The sequence below is a fragment of the Taudactylus pleione genome, unplaced genomic scaffold (genome assembly GCF_031769625.1).
Source record: "Taudactylus pleione unplaced genomic scaffold, aTauple2 ptg000398l, whole genome shotgun sequence".
NCBI classification, from domain to species: Eukaryota; Metazoa; Chordata; class Amphibia; order Anura; family Myobatrachidae; genus Taudactylus; species Taudactylus pleione.
In genome coordinates, this window is record NW_028284800.1 from 6541920 (window position 1) to 6558316 (window position 16397).

Consider the following 16397-nt stretch of genomic DNA (forward strand, 5'->3'; position numbering starts at 1 on the left):
AGTGACACTGCAGTGGCAGACAGGATGGCAGTTAGAAAAACTAGGCCCCAAACTGTACATAATGCAAAGAAAAAAAAGAAGTGCAAGATGGAATTGTCCTTGGGCCCTCCCACCCACCCTTATGTTGTATAAACAGGACATGCACACTTTAACAAATCAATCATTTCAGCGCCAGGGTCTGCCACACAACTGTGGCTGAAATGATTGGTTCGTTTGGGCCCCCACAAAACAAGCTGGCAATTAATGTGTCCCTGCACAAACTGGCTCTACGGAGGCAAGATGTCATCCTCATCCTCCTCATCCACCGATTCCTCACCCTCTTCAGTGTGTACATCCTCATCCTCACAGAGTATTAATTCGTCCCTGCTGGAACCACAGGTCCCTCTGTACGTTCTGGAGGCTGGTCTCCCTGGAAGAGTTGATCATTCATTTTATGAACATCATCTTCTCCACATTTTGTGGAAGCAACCTCCTACGCCTTTCGCTGACAAGGTTCCCGGCTGCACTAAACACTCTTTCGGAGTACACACTGGAGGGGGGGCAACTCAGGTAAAATAGAGCCAGTTTGTACAGGGACCTCCAAATTGCTTCTTTTTCCTGCCAGTACAGGTACGGACTGTCTGACATGCCTACTTGGATGCTGTCACCGATGTAATCCTTTAACAGACAGACGCACGCTTGTCGCTGCTGCTTTGAGGATTCAAGTGCGGCTACAGCCCACACAATTCACAAAGACAGGAAAAAAAAAAGAATATTTTTATTGTTTGTGGAGCACACTTTGAGGGTTACACCACCCTTTAACAGACAGACGCACGCTTGTCGCTGCTGCTTTGAGGATGCAAGTGCGGCTACAGCCCACACAATTCACAAAGACAGAAAAAAGAAGAAGAATATTTTAATTGTTTGTGTAGAACACTTTGAGGTGTCACCACCCTTTAACAGACAGACGCACGCTTGTCGCTGCTGCTTTAAGGATGCAGGTGCGGCTACAGCCCACACATTTCACAAAGACCGAAAAAAAAAAGAACAATATTTTAATTGTTTGTGTAGAACACTTTGAGGTGTCATCACCCTTTAACAGACAGACGCACGCTTGTCACTGCTGCTTTAAGGATGCAGGTGCGGCTACAGCCCACACAATTCACATAGACAGAAAAAAAAAGAACAATATTTTAATTGTTTCTGTAGCACACTTTGAGGGTGTCACCACCCTTTAACAGACAGACGCACGCTTGTCGCTGCTGCTTTGAGGATGCAAGTGTGGCTACATCGCACACAAGTCACAAACACATTAAAAAAATAGTTTTTTATTTTTTGGAACACTTTGAGAGTTACACCACCCTTTAACAGACAGACGCACGCTTGTCGCTGCTGCTTTAAGGATGCAGGTGCGGCTACAGCCCACACATTTCACAAAGACCGAAAAAAAAAGAACAATATTTTAATTGTTTGTGTAGAACACTTTGAGGGTGTCACCACCCTTTAACAGACAGACGCACGCTTGTCGCTGCTGCTTTAAGGATGCAGGTGCGGCTACAGCCCACACATTTCACAAAGACCAAAAAAAAAAGAACAATATTTTAATTGTTTGTGTAGCACACTTTGAGGGTGTCACCACCCTTTAACAGACAGACGCACGCTTGTCGCTGCTGCTTTGAGGATGCAAGTGTGGCTACATCGCACACAAGTCACAAACACATTAAAAAAATAGTTTTTTATTTTTTGGAACACTTTGAGAGTTACACCACCCTTTAACAGACAGACGCACGCTTGTCGCTGCTGCTTTAAGGATGCAGGTGCGGCTACAGCCCACACATTTCACAAAGACCGAAAAAAAAAGAACAATATTTTAATTGTTTGTGTAGAACACTTTGAGGGTGTCACCACCCTTTAACAGACAGACGCACGCTTGTCGCTGCTGCTTTAAGGATGCAGGTGCGGCTACAGCCCACACATTTCACAAAGACCAAAAATAAAAGAACAATATTTTAATTGTTTGTGTAGCACACTTTGAGGGTGTCACCACCCTTTAACAGACAGACGCACGCTTGTCGCTGCTGCTTTAAGGATGCAGGTGCGGCTACAGCCCACACAATTCACAAAGACAGAAAAAAGAACAATATTTTAATTGTTTGTGTAGCACACTTTGAGGGTGTCACCACCCTTTAACAGACAGACGCACGCTTGTCGCTGCTGCTTTAAGGATGCAGGTGCGGCTACAGCCCACACAATTCACAAAGACAGAAAAAAGAACAATATTTTAATTGTTTGTGTAGCACACTTTGAGGGTGTCACCACCCTTTAACAGACAGACGCACGCTTGTCGCTGCTGCTTTGAGGATGCAGGTGGAATCTAGACGGGATTTGGAACCGAGGACACACTAACTCCATCAATTGTCTAAATCCCACTGCACTAATGTCGGATACCGGACGCACGTCTAACACCAACATAGCAGTCAAGGCCTCAGTTATACGTTTTGCTTCAGGATGAATGCTGTCGTACTTCATCCTCATCGCTAGGGACTGTTGGAGGGTCAATTGTTTAGTAAAAGTAGTGATGTTCCTACTTCCTCTCTGGGATGATGAACAACTCCCAGCAGCAGCAACAGCACTAGGAGGAAGAGGTTCTTGATCTTTCCCTATTTTATTTTTATCGGAGAAAGTTTGGTCCTCCATTTATGTTATATTGATATATATACGTGCGGCTAAAGCGCACACAAACACAGAAAATATTATTTTATTTTTGCTGGAGAGTAGTGCACTTTGTGGGTTACACCACCCTTTAAGAAATGAGCCAGCCGGCTCTTTACTTATGGGACACAGGCGCACGCTTGGCGCTGCTCCTTTGTTGATGCACGTGCAGCCACAGTGCACACAATTCACAAACACAGAAAATAATTTTTTTTTTGGTTTGGACTGGAGTGTACTTTCGGGGGTTACAGCACCCTTAACGGTCAAGCCAGCCGGCCCTTTACTTATGACACAGGCGCACGCTTGGCACTACTTTGTTGATGCACGTGCGGCTACTGCGCACACAATTCACAAACACAGAAAATAATTTTTTTTTTGGTTTGGACTGGAGTGTACTTTCGGGGGTTACAGCACCCTTAACGGTCAAGCCAGCCGGCCCTTTACTTATGACACAGGCGCACGCTTGGCACTACTTTGTTGATGCACGTGCGGCTACTGCGCACACAATTCACAAACACAGAAAATAATTTTTTTTTGGGTTTGGACTGGAGTGTACTTTCGGGGGTTACAGCACCCTTAACGGTCAAGCCAGCCGGCCCTTTACTTATGACACAGGCGCACGCTTGGCACTACTTTGTTGATGCACGTGCGGCTACTGCGCACACAATTCACAAACACAGAAAATAATTTTTTTTTGGGTTTGGACTGGAGTGTACTTTCGGGGGTTACAGCACCCTTAACGGTCAAGCCAGCCGGCCCTTTACTTATGACACAGGCGCACGCTTGGCACTACTTTGTTGATGCACGTGCGGCTACTGTGCACACAATTCACAAACACAGAAAATATTTTTTTTTTAGGTTTGGACTGGAGTGTACTTTCGGGGGTTACAGCACCCTTTAACGGTCAAGCCAGCCGGCCCTTTACTTATGACACAGGCGCACGCTTGGCACTACTTTGTTGATGCACGTGCGGCTACTGCGCACACAATTCACAAACACAGAAAATAATTTTTTTTTTGGTTTGGACTGGAGTGTACTTTCGGGGGTTACAGCACCCTTAACGGTCAAGCCAGCCGGCCCTTTACTTATGACACAGGCGCACGCTTGGCATTACTTTGTTGATGCACGTGCGGCTACTGCGCACACAATTCACAAACACAGAAAATTATTTTTTTTTTGGTTTGGACTGGAGTGTACTTTCGGGGGTTACAGCACCCTTAACGGTCAAGCCAGCCGGCCCTTTACTTATGACACAGGCGCACGCTTGGCACTACTTTGTTGATGCACGTGCGGCTACTGCGCACACAATTCACAAACACAGAAAATAATTTTTTTTTTGGTTTGGACTGGAGTGTACTTTCGGGGGTTACAGCACCCTTAACGGTCAAGCCAGCCGGCCCTTTACTTATGACACAGGCGCACGCTTGGCACTACTTTGTTGATGCACGTGCGGCTACTGCGCACACAATTCACAAACACAGAAAATAATTTTTTTTTTGGTTTGGACTGGAGTGTACTTTCGGGGGTTACAGCACCCTTAACGGTCAAGCCAGCCGGCCCTTTACTTATGACACAGGCCACGCTTGGCACTACTTTGTTGATGCACGTGCGGCTACTGCGCACACAATTCACAAACACAGAAAATAATTTTTTTTTTGGTTTGGACTGGAGTGTACTTTCGGGGGTTACAGCACCCTTAACGGTCAAGCCAGCCGGCCCTTTACTTATGACACAGGCGCACGCTTGGCACTACTTTGTTGATGCACGTGCGGCTACTGCGCACACAATTCACAAACACAGAAAATATATTATTTTTTTAGCACTTGGGGGGAGCACCCCTGATGGACAGAGCACCCCCTGGACAACACTGCAGCACTCCTTTAGGACTGGGACACTGCACAGGACTTTGGAGTGGACACAGCCCCTATGGAGAACTGACTGCACAACACAGTCCAGCCAGCCCCTATGGACTTTGAAGTAGTGGACACAGCCCCTATTAACAACAGCAGCACAGCACAACACAGCCAGCCCCTATGGACTTTGAAGTAGTGGACAACAGCAGCACTACACTACACTACACTACACAGCCCTAACTCCCACCCTCCCTCTTCACTGTCCACAGCCGAGTGAGAAAATGGCGCCGACGTGGGTACCTTATATAGGATCCAAAACCCGCGAGACTCGGAAGGCGGGATGATGACGTTTTGCCTCGATTTCAGATCCGAGTCAGGCGGGAAAAGTCGAGCCTGATTCGGATCGGACTCGGATCGGGGGGGCTCGGGGGGGTTCGGATTTCAGAAATCCGAACCCGCTCACCCCTAATATATATATGTATATATATATAAAAAATGTGATGCGCAAATGCACAGTTTTGTAGGCCAAGATGGCAGCATATTTAAATGAAACAAAGGGATGATGAGGGTTCATTTACAGGGGCAAATTTCTTCTTTTTATCTCCCTGCAATACGTCTTGATTTGTGAAGAGTATCTTCTGACAACGTAATAAAATCCTTCAAAAGCACCAAAGTGACACGCCTTAGAGATAAATAATACAACTTATTGCATAGTTATTTATGACATACTGTAATAATATAGTCAACCATAGCATACCTTTACCACTGATTAAACCACTTGACTAACCTACCCTAACAAAGTGATCAATAGTTAGCATAATTAAGTTTTTTCTTTAATACAAATGAATGCATTGAGCACTGGACAAAGATTAAGAAAGAAGTTGGAAAGTACTATCAAACTGTAATGAAGTCTATACAAAGCGGATGCAGCAAGCTGTAATAGCGTGGGTAAAACAACACTAAAAGTTTATATAAACCTTTGTATCTGTATACTGTTGCTAGAGGAATCAAACACACAAACTGCTAACAGGGTACAGTTTAACTTCACATTTAACACAGATTTGTAGTGATGCAGGCATGCATTTTGTATACAATACATCAAGATTTGCAAACATATTAAAAACCAGCAAAAGTTGGTAGAACTATAACTTGCAAATATTAGAAATTTGCACAGCTACTTACTTATTCTATACCCAAGGCGTTCCGCGTAAATCCTCTTAGCCATAAACTGCCCCTCAATTAGAGCTCGGATTTCCACATCTTTTGGGAATTCTGACACCTATAGCAAACATAAGAACATGTGATCGGTATCACTGTCATGGTTTCTTGTTTTGTGATAGAATGGTCAGGTTGAATGTAATCAATGTGCATGTTTTGTAAAAACTAGTATCGGACAGCGATGTATACATAAGCCTAATTCAGTGCAAGTCATAATTGTGCATCCTGAATGTAGGCATAAAGCTCCATCTTCAACACTCTAGCCTTATGTATTTATTTCTAGAGGCACATCTTACAGTATAATACGTACAATTCAAGATATAGGCCGTATTAAAGATCTGCCAGTGATCATCAACAACTTTCTTACACAGGTGGGGTCAATTAAGAAACTGTGAGAAAGTTGAGGTCATGTACTGTGAGATTTGATATAAAAATTATTAGAATAATAAAAGAAGATATTTATAACTTATAAACATCTTCTTGTTTATTGTAATCATTTTTATAGTTAACACTCACCAGCTTTGTGGAGCTCCCTGGGACTGCAGGGAGATAAGAGATGAGGCACCAAAAGCTCAGCCTCACTTCTGTATAGTCAGACACAGCTTGCGGAGCTGGGGGAGGGGCCACACCACGGGCAGAAAGCTGCACAAAAAGAGAGCTAATAGAGGCATGCCTCCGAGTATTGTGTGCGTGACTTGAGCACTGATGACACCTTGGTTGTGTCATGTAACCAGGAAGTGCACTGCAGTGTTTAGAGATCGGAGATCAGCAGCAAGAGAAGACACAGTGATGCAGGTAGGAGAATCAATGGACACTGAAGCTTAGTGTAGTGAGGGGAGAGTTACAGTGAGTAGGGGGTGAGACAGGCTCCCAGCACTCAGACCCATCTCTATGTGTACCTCTCCAGCTATTGACCTCAACGCACGTCACTGATTTGTGGGCTACACAGAAAAGTGCCCAGCTGTTACCCTGCATGCAAAAACAATTGATTTACCTGCACCCCCTGCATTGCACCCAAGAATATAGAGAAGGGGGGCAGGTACTAATTACCCAGGCATAACAGAGGGACCTGGGCCACAGCAGGACCCACTGCAATTTTTAGTTGTATTTTATATATGTTTATTTCTCTGTGGATAATTTAAATTATGATTTTCATGAAGAACCCAGGAGTGGGGGTAAGGGGGGTCTCAGGATGGTGGGGAGGGGAGGCGTGCTGATGACCATGCTCAGTTGCTATCTTTTGTGGAGCTGATGGGCTTGTGAGATGATATCATCATCTTGTGCTTCTATCTGCGTGCTCCTCAGAGAGGTGGGGTCTGTTGTGTGCAATCTCTGGACTCAGCGCAAGAGGAGCAGTGGACTCAGAGAAGAGCTGCAACTACAGCACAGCAGAGGAGTCGCTGCAGATCAGTGTGTGTGCTGCCAGGACCCTCTGTAGGCTGCCAGGTCTGTATCCTGAATTGCAGACTCCATGGGCCCTGTAGCCTGGGCATATAGATACAGTAAGGCTTGTACACTGCTGACATGGGGTCTTTCAGCTACTGTCATGTATTCTCGAAAGTCCTGCATCCTCATCCCCCAGCCTGCTGACATAAGGTCTCTAGTTTCCCCATCCTGCTAACATGGCACCTAACCAGTTGACCTCATACTGAGAAATCTCATCAATAAACAGCCCACCCCTGCTAACATGTATCCCCCTGCTCATCTCTCAACCCATCTGCTGACATGTATCCCACTCTGCTCTGTTGACATGGGGTCTCCCCAGGCTTCCACCTTTCTCCACTAACATCAGGTCTCCCCAGTACCCCATACCTCTCTGCTGACATGGTAACCCCCAGTCTCCTGTAACCCTCTGCTGACATGTATCCCTTCCTGCTGGCATGTAATCCCCCTACCCACTCTACTAAAACGGCATCACCCCCCACTGCTGACATGGGGTCTCACCCAGGCTACCACCCTTTGAATAAAAAATGTGCCCTTCAAAATTCAGCTCTCGGTAGTAATAGCTGCAATCGCAGTCTCTGTCTGTACTGAGATTGAGACACCTCTGTCTCTGAAAAAACATTGGCCCATTAGGGAGGGTTTCTGGGTATTCAGAATTCCTCCCCTCCCTGCGTGTGCCACTGACAATATACTGTGTGCCCACTTATATATTCTTCAATTCATTCAATATCAGCCTCTGCACATTAGGTGAAGTGGCTGCATGTGGTGTAAATAAAACAGCCTGGTGAGGTGACATCATTACAGTGTGGATAACACATACCTCCCAACTGTCCCAATTTTGGTGAGACAGTCCTGCTTTTTGAGAACTGTCCTGCCGTCCCAAGGTTGGGAGGTCTCCCTCTCATCTGCTGTTATGCCGCATCTGTGCACGGCATCCATACACTATGGAAAAGGACTGGGAGCAGTCTAGCAGCTTGGAAAGCACTGGGCATGCACCCAGCATGACAAAAACTGTGGGTGCGCCACGAGGCCAATGTTGGGAGGTATGGCTAACATAACAGTGGAGGTACTTTGTTTCTTGAGGTATGTTGGATAGCTGTTATCACCAGCAATTACTTAGGCATAGCAGTTCAAGTCTATGTAAAACAAGTCAGTAAAGTTCACTATCTAATACAAACAAACAGTATTTTAGGATTAAACTTTTGAAAAAATGCAAATAATAATGCCACTGGCAGAATATTACACATCTCAGGCATGGAGATCTTAGAGAATCATTGTACTGCTGCTTGCATCACAGCGCAAGGAGAATCCTCTGCTTCACTGAACTATTAACCTCTGTCCTCATTGGCATTGTGAAGACAGATTATGCAATATTACCTAACTTTCATGGGTAACCATGACATTTACGAAGACCTAGCCCAAATTACAGATGTGTCCTCATACATCTAGCCTCATTGAGCGCAAAACAACCCCTCTAGTCGCGCTATGCCGTGGCATGACTCGGTAATGCCGAGCATATTTTCGTGTGACTTTTTACCATCGTATTCGCACAGTGATGTGTATAGTTAGCATAAGCAGCTTCTGCTGATTAAAATGATATGTGGCATGTCTATATTCTGTGAGCGACTGTGGTTATATCTGCATACCAAACACTACGTCACAGTGTCAGGGGCTGTAACACTGTAATGTAGCATTTCGGTTCGGTTCGAGTCACACAGAACTCCCGCGTTATGTGTAGCGCGACTTGTAGCGCACGGACGATAGATGTATGTGAACACATCTGTACATCCTAATAGCTCATAATGGCGGGTCACAAATGAAGGCAACCACCCCCAATCGCCTGAGAAATGTATTTATTATGCCCAAACCATTGAGTTTATGCTAAATAAACAAATCTTTGGTTAAGCAAACTTGGGTTTATGTCAAGCTATGGTGAGTGGGCGCTTCTCACATGCTAGACATGCCCCCAAAGATGTGCAGCCACACCCCCAACATGCTGTGGCCACACACACTCAGAGGGGTCCAGGAAGTTGCTGTACTGGGGCCCAATATTCCTCTAGGCGGCCCTGATTGTAACATGGCTTGCTAAGGTGCAAAGTTACTTGCTTGTTTGATTTGCTCACAACTCAGAAATATCTCCATAATAATTATCTGTGTTTTACAGGTTTAGCAGATTGTGGAAAGGTTTCAGGAACAGTGTCAAAAACAATCCTACTTTAATCTACTTTAAATTCACACATTCATAATTTACAGAACCAGAATTTGATCTTGTGGGAGCTGACTTTTTTCAAGTAGCTATATATATATATATATATATATATACTATATATAATATATACACTGTATCTACTACTTTTGATCTGGCCTTCTGCTTTGATAGAATGGGAGGCATGCCAGACGGGCACACCCAAATTGCGTAATTTAGGGAGCATGGCTTATTTTAATTGGGCCATACCTCTTTTCAAACCTGCACAGTTTCGTCGGGCGCAGAGTTATAGGGTGACAGAGTCCCTGTCTGCACATGACGCGGCTCCTACTGGAGCCGCCCCTGCCTGTACTGCCTCTAATATCTGCTGTGTTCAACCTGTCCTGGCTCTAATACTGTAGCCACTCTCACTCCTCACCTCTACTGGCACAAAAGCCGCTTCCCTGATCTCCCCAGGTACTCCCCACCACCCAGCTCTCATTGCACCTTCTACAAGAAGTTAGGGTTCAGAAGAAGGACACCCCTTCCCCTTTAACAGTAACTACTATACTTCAGTCATTGTGTAGCGAGTAGGCTGAAGCTACAGACTGTCACGGCCAGGGTTTCTCGGCAGGAGAGTCACCGGGTATTACCTGTGAGGTCGTTATGGCGGGGGGTCTCTGGCAGCGGTGCTGGTGTTTGGCGAGGGGCATTGGCTGCACATGGTTCTGTGCGGGCACATTGTCGCTAGGCCTGATGAGGTCTGGCGGTGTTTCTGTTCAGTTGGCATGGGCGCTGCCATCTTGCCTGCGGCCATGTGATTCCATTCTGGCTGTCCAATCCTGGTAGGTCATGTGCTCATTCCAGCCAGTCACAGTGTGGCACTGAGTATTTAGGAAGGTCCATAGTCTTCCTTCCTTGCCAGTGCAACGTGTTTCTCAGCTGTGGCTGAGAGAGAGTACCTGTGCCTTACTTGCCTGCTTGTATACGCTTCTAGCCTGAACCTTGCCTGCTCCAACCTGCTTGACTTACCCTGCACCCTCCATACACCTTCTTACCTGCCTGAGTACCTGAACCTGCTGTTTCCATGCACCTTGCTTTATTTCACTCCCAGCTGGACTTCACTACCTCTGCCTGCATCAGTCACAGTTCACCAAACCTGCATTCAGTTACAGCTCATCAAACCTGTATTCAGTTACAGCTCATCATACCTGCATTCTGTTTTCAGCTCACCATACTGGTATACTGGACTGTTCCTGCCTGTCACTATCTGGACATTATCTCATTAACCCCCACTACAGGTATCAAGTGCACTTTAGTGCTATACCTGGACTTTTTCATTTGCCATTCTCATGTCTTCTAAGTCACTTATTAAAAACTCCACTTTTTCATTTAACTCTGCTTCTGTGTCTGCTCCTATCACCACCACGGTCCACAACAAATTCAGAACCTCACAGTTTGCACTGGCCCCATGGATCCGGCCACGGAACAGGAGTCAGGAGTGGATTTATTTCGCTGTATTGCTGGTCGCTTAGAAAACCTGGAAGCTACGCAACATCAGATGGCCCAGTTCCTACAGGAGATGTCTAAAAACCAAGATATTCTGCAAACCTCGTTAATCACCCCTGGGGTATCAGCAAGTTCACCTCCTCCCGTGCCTGGTAATACAGGGACCAGGGTATCCCCTCGTCTACATCTACCCATGCCAAGCAAATTTGACGTCAATCCTAAGCTCTGTCGTGGCTTTTTAAATCAGTGTGATATACGCTTTACGTTACAGCCGGATAACTTCCCCACCGCTAAAACCAAAGTGGCATACATCGTGTCCTTGCTGACCGGCTCGGCTCTGGATTGGGCCTCCCCACTCTGGGAGCATTCAAACTCGCTGCTGGATAACTATACAGACTTTGTATCTTCATTCAGGAGGATTTTTGATGAAGCTGGACGCACAGTGTCAGCATTGTCCAGCATCATGACCCTGAGACAAGGAACCTGTCCTGTCAGCCAATATGCCGTACAGTTTCAAATCTTGGCATCAGAGCTTAAGTGGAATGAGGAGGCCCTCACCTCAGCCTTTGGCATGGCCTTTCCGACCGATTAAAAGATGATCTGATTACCCATGAGCTTCCTACCAATTTAAATGATATGATCTCACTCTGCAACAAAATTGACCTACGTTTCAGAGAACATCAGGCTGATAAGCACAGAACTGACCGGCAAAGGTCATTTACATCTTCTTTGCCTACCCGTCCACCCCATCCTTCTATAGATGAGGAGCCCATGCAGGTGAACCAAACCCATCTCTCCAAAGAGGAACGTCAGAGAAGGATGCTAAAAATCCTCTGTCTGTACTGCAGAGATTCGGGTCACATGATGGCCTCCTGCTCCCGCAAGTCGGGAAATGCCCGTTCCTAACTGACTTTGGGGACATCAAGTTAGGAGTTATTTGCCAGTCCCCAAACACTAAAGATTTCAAGATTTCCTTAGCTTTGGATCTCAAGCCTAACCCTGACTTCGTTTAGACTCTGGAGCAGCCGGAAACTTCATGACTTCCAGTCTAGTTGATAAACTACAGATTCCTTGTTCATCTCTCAAGCAAGCAATTTCCCTGACTTCTGTAGATGGACGTCCTCTAGCTAAAGGAGTGGTCACCAAGGAAACTCAACCAGTATTAGTTCGTGTTGGGGCACTCCACTCCGGGTCTTTAAAGTTCTTAGTGATACCAGAGGCTTCTCAAGAAATCATTTTAGGACTACCCTGGTTATGCCAACATAATCCCAGGATAGACTGGTGTTCAATGCAGATTCTTTCATGGGGAACTGACTGCCAGAAATCCTGTCTTCCCAAAATACGACCTGTAAGAAAGACAGCTTCGTTAACATCTACAGATATTCCCAAGGAGTACCAGATGTTCTCTGATGTTTTTTCCGAGCAACAGGCGAACGTCTTACCTAACCATGGAGAATGGGACTGTCCTATCGAGCTGCTACCTGACAAGATGCCACCTTGTGGTCGCACCTATCCTCTATACGTGCCTGAGACTCAAGCCATGTCAGAGTACATCATGGACAACCTAGCAAAGGGGTTTATTCGACCATCCACCTCTCCAGCTGGAGCCGGCTTCTTTTTCATTGGAAAGAACGACGGAGGCCTAAGTATAGATTACCGAGGCCTCAATGATATAACGATTAAGAATCAGTATCCTCTTCCCCGATCACAGAATTGTTTGACAGAGTTAAAGGGTCCATCATATTCTCAAAGCTGGATCTGAGAGGGGCTTATAATCTCATCCGCATTCGTGCTGGTGATGAATGGAAGACCGCCTTTAATACTAGAGATGGACACTTTGAATACCTTGTGATGCCCTTTGGGTTGTGCAATGCCCCTGCCGTGTTTCAAGGCTTTGTTAATGAGATTTTCTGGGACCTGTTGTACGTCTCATTTGTAGTTTACCTGGACGATATATTGATTTTTTTCGTCTTCTGTAACAAAACATCATGAACATGTGAAGGAAGTATTGTCCCGTCTAAGAAAGAACCACCTTTACTGCAAACTGGAGAAATGTGTCTTTGGGGGTTCCCAGTGTGCCATTCCTTGGTTACGTCATTTCTGGCTCCAGTCTAGAAATGGACCCCAAGAAGGTGCAGGCGATTTTGGATTGGTCCCGTCCTCAAACGTTGAAAGCCATCCAGAGATTGCTTGGGTTCGCCAACTAGTATAGGCGTTTCATTAAAGGATTTTCATCATTGTTGGCTCCCATTACCGCCTTGACCCGAAAGTATGCTAACCCTGCCCTATGGCCACCTGAGGCAGAGACTGCCTTCCAACTTTTAAAACAGGCGTTTATTTCAGCTCCAGTCTTACGACAACCAGTTCTGGATAGGCCGTTTCTAGTGGAAGTGGATGCGTCTTCGGAGACCATGGGTGCAGTTCTTTCCCAGCGTTATGACGATAATTGAGTTCATCCCTGTGGGTTCTTCTCCTAGAAGTTTTCTCCGGCTGAGAGAAATTATGCCATTGGTGAACAAGAACTTTTAGCAGTAAAGTTAGCCTTAAAAGAATGGAGATACCTGCTGGAAGGGGCCAAGTTTCCCTTCACTGTCTTCACGGACCATAGAAATCTGCTCTTCCTCAAGAAACTTCAGTGCGTGAGTCCTCGTTTGGCCCGATGGGAGATATTTTTTGCTCGGTTCCAGTTCACCCTGACCTTCCGGTCTGGAGCCTTTAATCAAAAGGCAGATGCCCTGTCCAGATCTTTCCGATCTTTCCGCTGTGATGACAAATCAGAGAATCCACAAAATACCCCTGTTTTGGAGTCAAGAGTCTTCACCACCTTACTGCTACAGCCTCCTACAGGGAAGTCCTTTGTGGCCCCAGAGTTAAGGAAGCAGCTCCTCACTTGGGCTCATTCCTCTCGCTTTGCAAGTCACTCAGGTACCTGGAAGACAATGGAATTTTTAAAGAGAGGCTATTGGTGACCATCCATGAAAGAATACGTATCAGAATTTATTTCTTCATGTTCTTCGTGTGCCCAGCATAAATCTTCACGTCAAGCACCGGCTGCTGAGTTATTGCCACTACCTATTCCATCACGTCCATGGATGCATCTCTCCATGGACTTCGTCACGGATCTGCCGAATTCTCAAGGGTTCACTACCATCTGGGTAGTAGTAGACTGATTCTCTAAAATGGTCCATTACATACCACTAAAGAAATTGCCTTCTGCCCCTGCCCTCGCTCACTTGTTCGTTCAACATATTTTCCGTCTCCATGGTCTTCCAGCTGAGATAGTCTCTGACCGTGGTGTTCAGTTCACAGCAAAATTTTGGAGAGCCTTATGTTCTGTATTGTAAGTAAAGCTAAATTTTTCTACGGCTTATCACCCACAAAGCAACGGTTCCACTGAGAGGGTTAATCAAGACCTTGAAACCTTCCTAAGGATTTTTATGACATCTTCCCAGGACAATTGGTCTGCATTGCTGCCTTGGGCTGAATTTGCTCATAACGCCTCCTACCACTCTTCCACGAACCAAACACCATTCCAAGTGGTCCACGGCCTTCATCCTCAGGTCCCTGAATTTCAAAGCCTGCCCGTCTTTGATGTCCCAGCTGTAGAAGACACTGTATGGAGATTTGCTTCAATCTGGTCTCAACTTCGTATTGAGCTGGAGAAGGCATCCTCCCGTTACAAATTTCAAGCTGATGAAAAGCGCAGGAAAATACCACATATGCAAGTTGGAGACCATGTCTGGTTGTCCACCTGGAACCTACGACTTCGAGTGCCATCCATGAAATTTGCTCCACGCTTCATCGGGCCCTTCTCCATCACAGAAGTCATTAACCCCGTAGCTTATCGCCTTCAACTACCCCCTTATCTGAAAATTCCCAATTCTTTTCATGTCTCCCTGTTGAAACCTCTGGTGCTAAACAAATTCCACAAAGTCCTGCCTGCTTCTCCCCATGTCCAGACTGAAAGGGGCATAGAGTTTGAGGTCTCCCAGGTCTTGGATTCCCATCTCCGCAGAGGACATTTGCAGCACCTACTGGACTGGAGGGGCTACGGCCCAGAAAAACGTTGTTGGCCCGATGCCCGAGATATCCATGCTCCTGGACTCATCAAGAGGTTCTATGCTGCCCATCCGGAAGAAGCCTGGTGAGTGTCCTGAGGCCACCCATAAGGGGGGGTACTGTCAAGGCCAGGGTTTCTCGGCAGGGTAGTCACCGGGTATTACCTGTGAGGTCGTTATGGTATGGGGTCTCTGGCAGCGGTGCTGCAGTTTGGCAAGGGGCATTGGCTGCGCGTGGTTCTGTGCGGGCACATTGTCACTAGGCCTGGTGAGGTCTGGCGGTGTTTCCGTTCCGTTGGCATGGGCACCACCATCTTGCCTGTGGCCATGTGATTCCGGCTGTCCAATCCTGGTAGGTCATGTGCTCATTCCAGCCAGTCACAGCATGGCAGTGCAACGTGTTTCACAGCTGCGGCTGAGAGAGAGTACCTGTGCCTTACCTGCCTGCTTGTATACGCTTCTAGCCTGAACCTTGCCTGCTCCAACCTGCTGGACTTACCCTGCACCCTCCATATACCTTCTTACCTGCCTGAGTACCTGAACCTGCTGTTTCCATGCACCTTGCTTTATTTCACTCCCAGCTGGACTTCACTACCTCTGCCTGCATCAGTCACAGTTCACCAAACCTGCATTCAGTTACAGCTCATCATACCTGCATTCTGTTTTCAGCTCACCATACTGGTATACTGGACTGTTCCTGCCTGTCACTATCTGGACATTATCTCATTAACTCCCACTACAGTTATCAAGTGCACTTTAGTGCTATACCTGGACTTTTTCATTTGCCATTCCCATGTCTTCTAAGTCACTTATTAAAAACTCCACTTTTTCATTTAACTCTGCTTTTGTGTCTGCTCCTATCACCACCCCGGGTGCACAACAAATTCAGAACCTCACACAGACGTAGTTTGCAGTGCCACTTGGGTCACAAGTAGAGATGTGTGGGTTTGGTTTTACTCGGATATGTTTGGATCTCAAAAACGGCATCTCATTGGCTACCAGCTATCACGTGTTTTGGATAGCCAATAAAATAAATCCGATCTAATCCGAACTTGCGATAATTTTGTCAAAAAGAACCGAGTAAACCCGAACCCGCACATCTCTAGTCACAAGGCAATGATCCTATGGCCAATGGAGGGTTGGACATACTGGCTCACATGTACAGTATGTAGGCATACAGCCACGGCCAAAAGTTTTGAGAATGACACAAGTATTGGTTTTCACAAAGTCAGTGTTTTTAGACCTTTTTGTCAGATGTAACAATGGTATACTGAAGTCAAATTACAAGCATTTCATAAGTGGCTTTTATTGACAATTACATGAAGTTTATTAAGTTTATGCAAAGAGTCAGTATTTGCAGTTTTGACCCTTCTTTTTCAAGACCTCTGTAATTCGCCCTGGTATGCTGTCAATCAACTTCTGGGCCGCATACTGAGTCAT

General features: G+C 46.0%; 1 protein-coding gene across 1 annotated transcript in view; it reads right to left on the reverse strand.

Moving 5' to 3' along the window:
* The window catches only part of XYLB (xylulokinase), a 246332-nt gene that overhangs the window by 175240 nt on the left and 54695 nt on the right, over nucleotides 1-16397 (reverse strand). The window contains exon 15 of the mRNA XM_088446410.1: nucleotides 5727-5823. Within this exon, the coding sequence (XP_088302536.1) occupies nucleotides 5727-5823 (97 nt within the window). The remainder of the gene's footprint in view (nucleotides 1-5726; nucleotides 5824-16397) is intronic.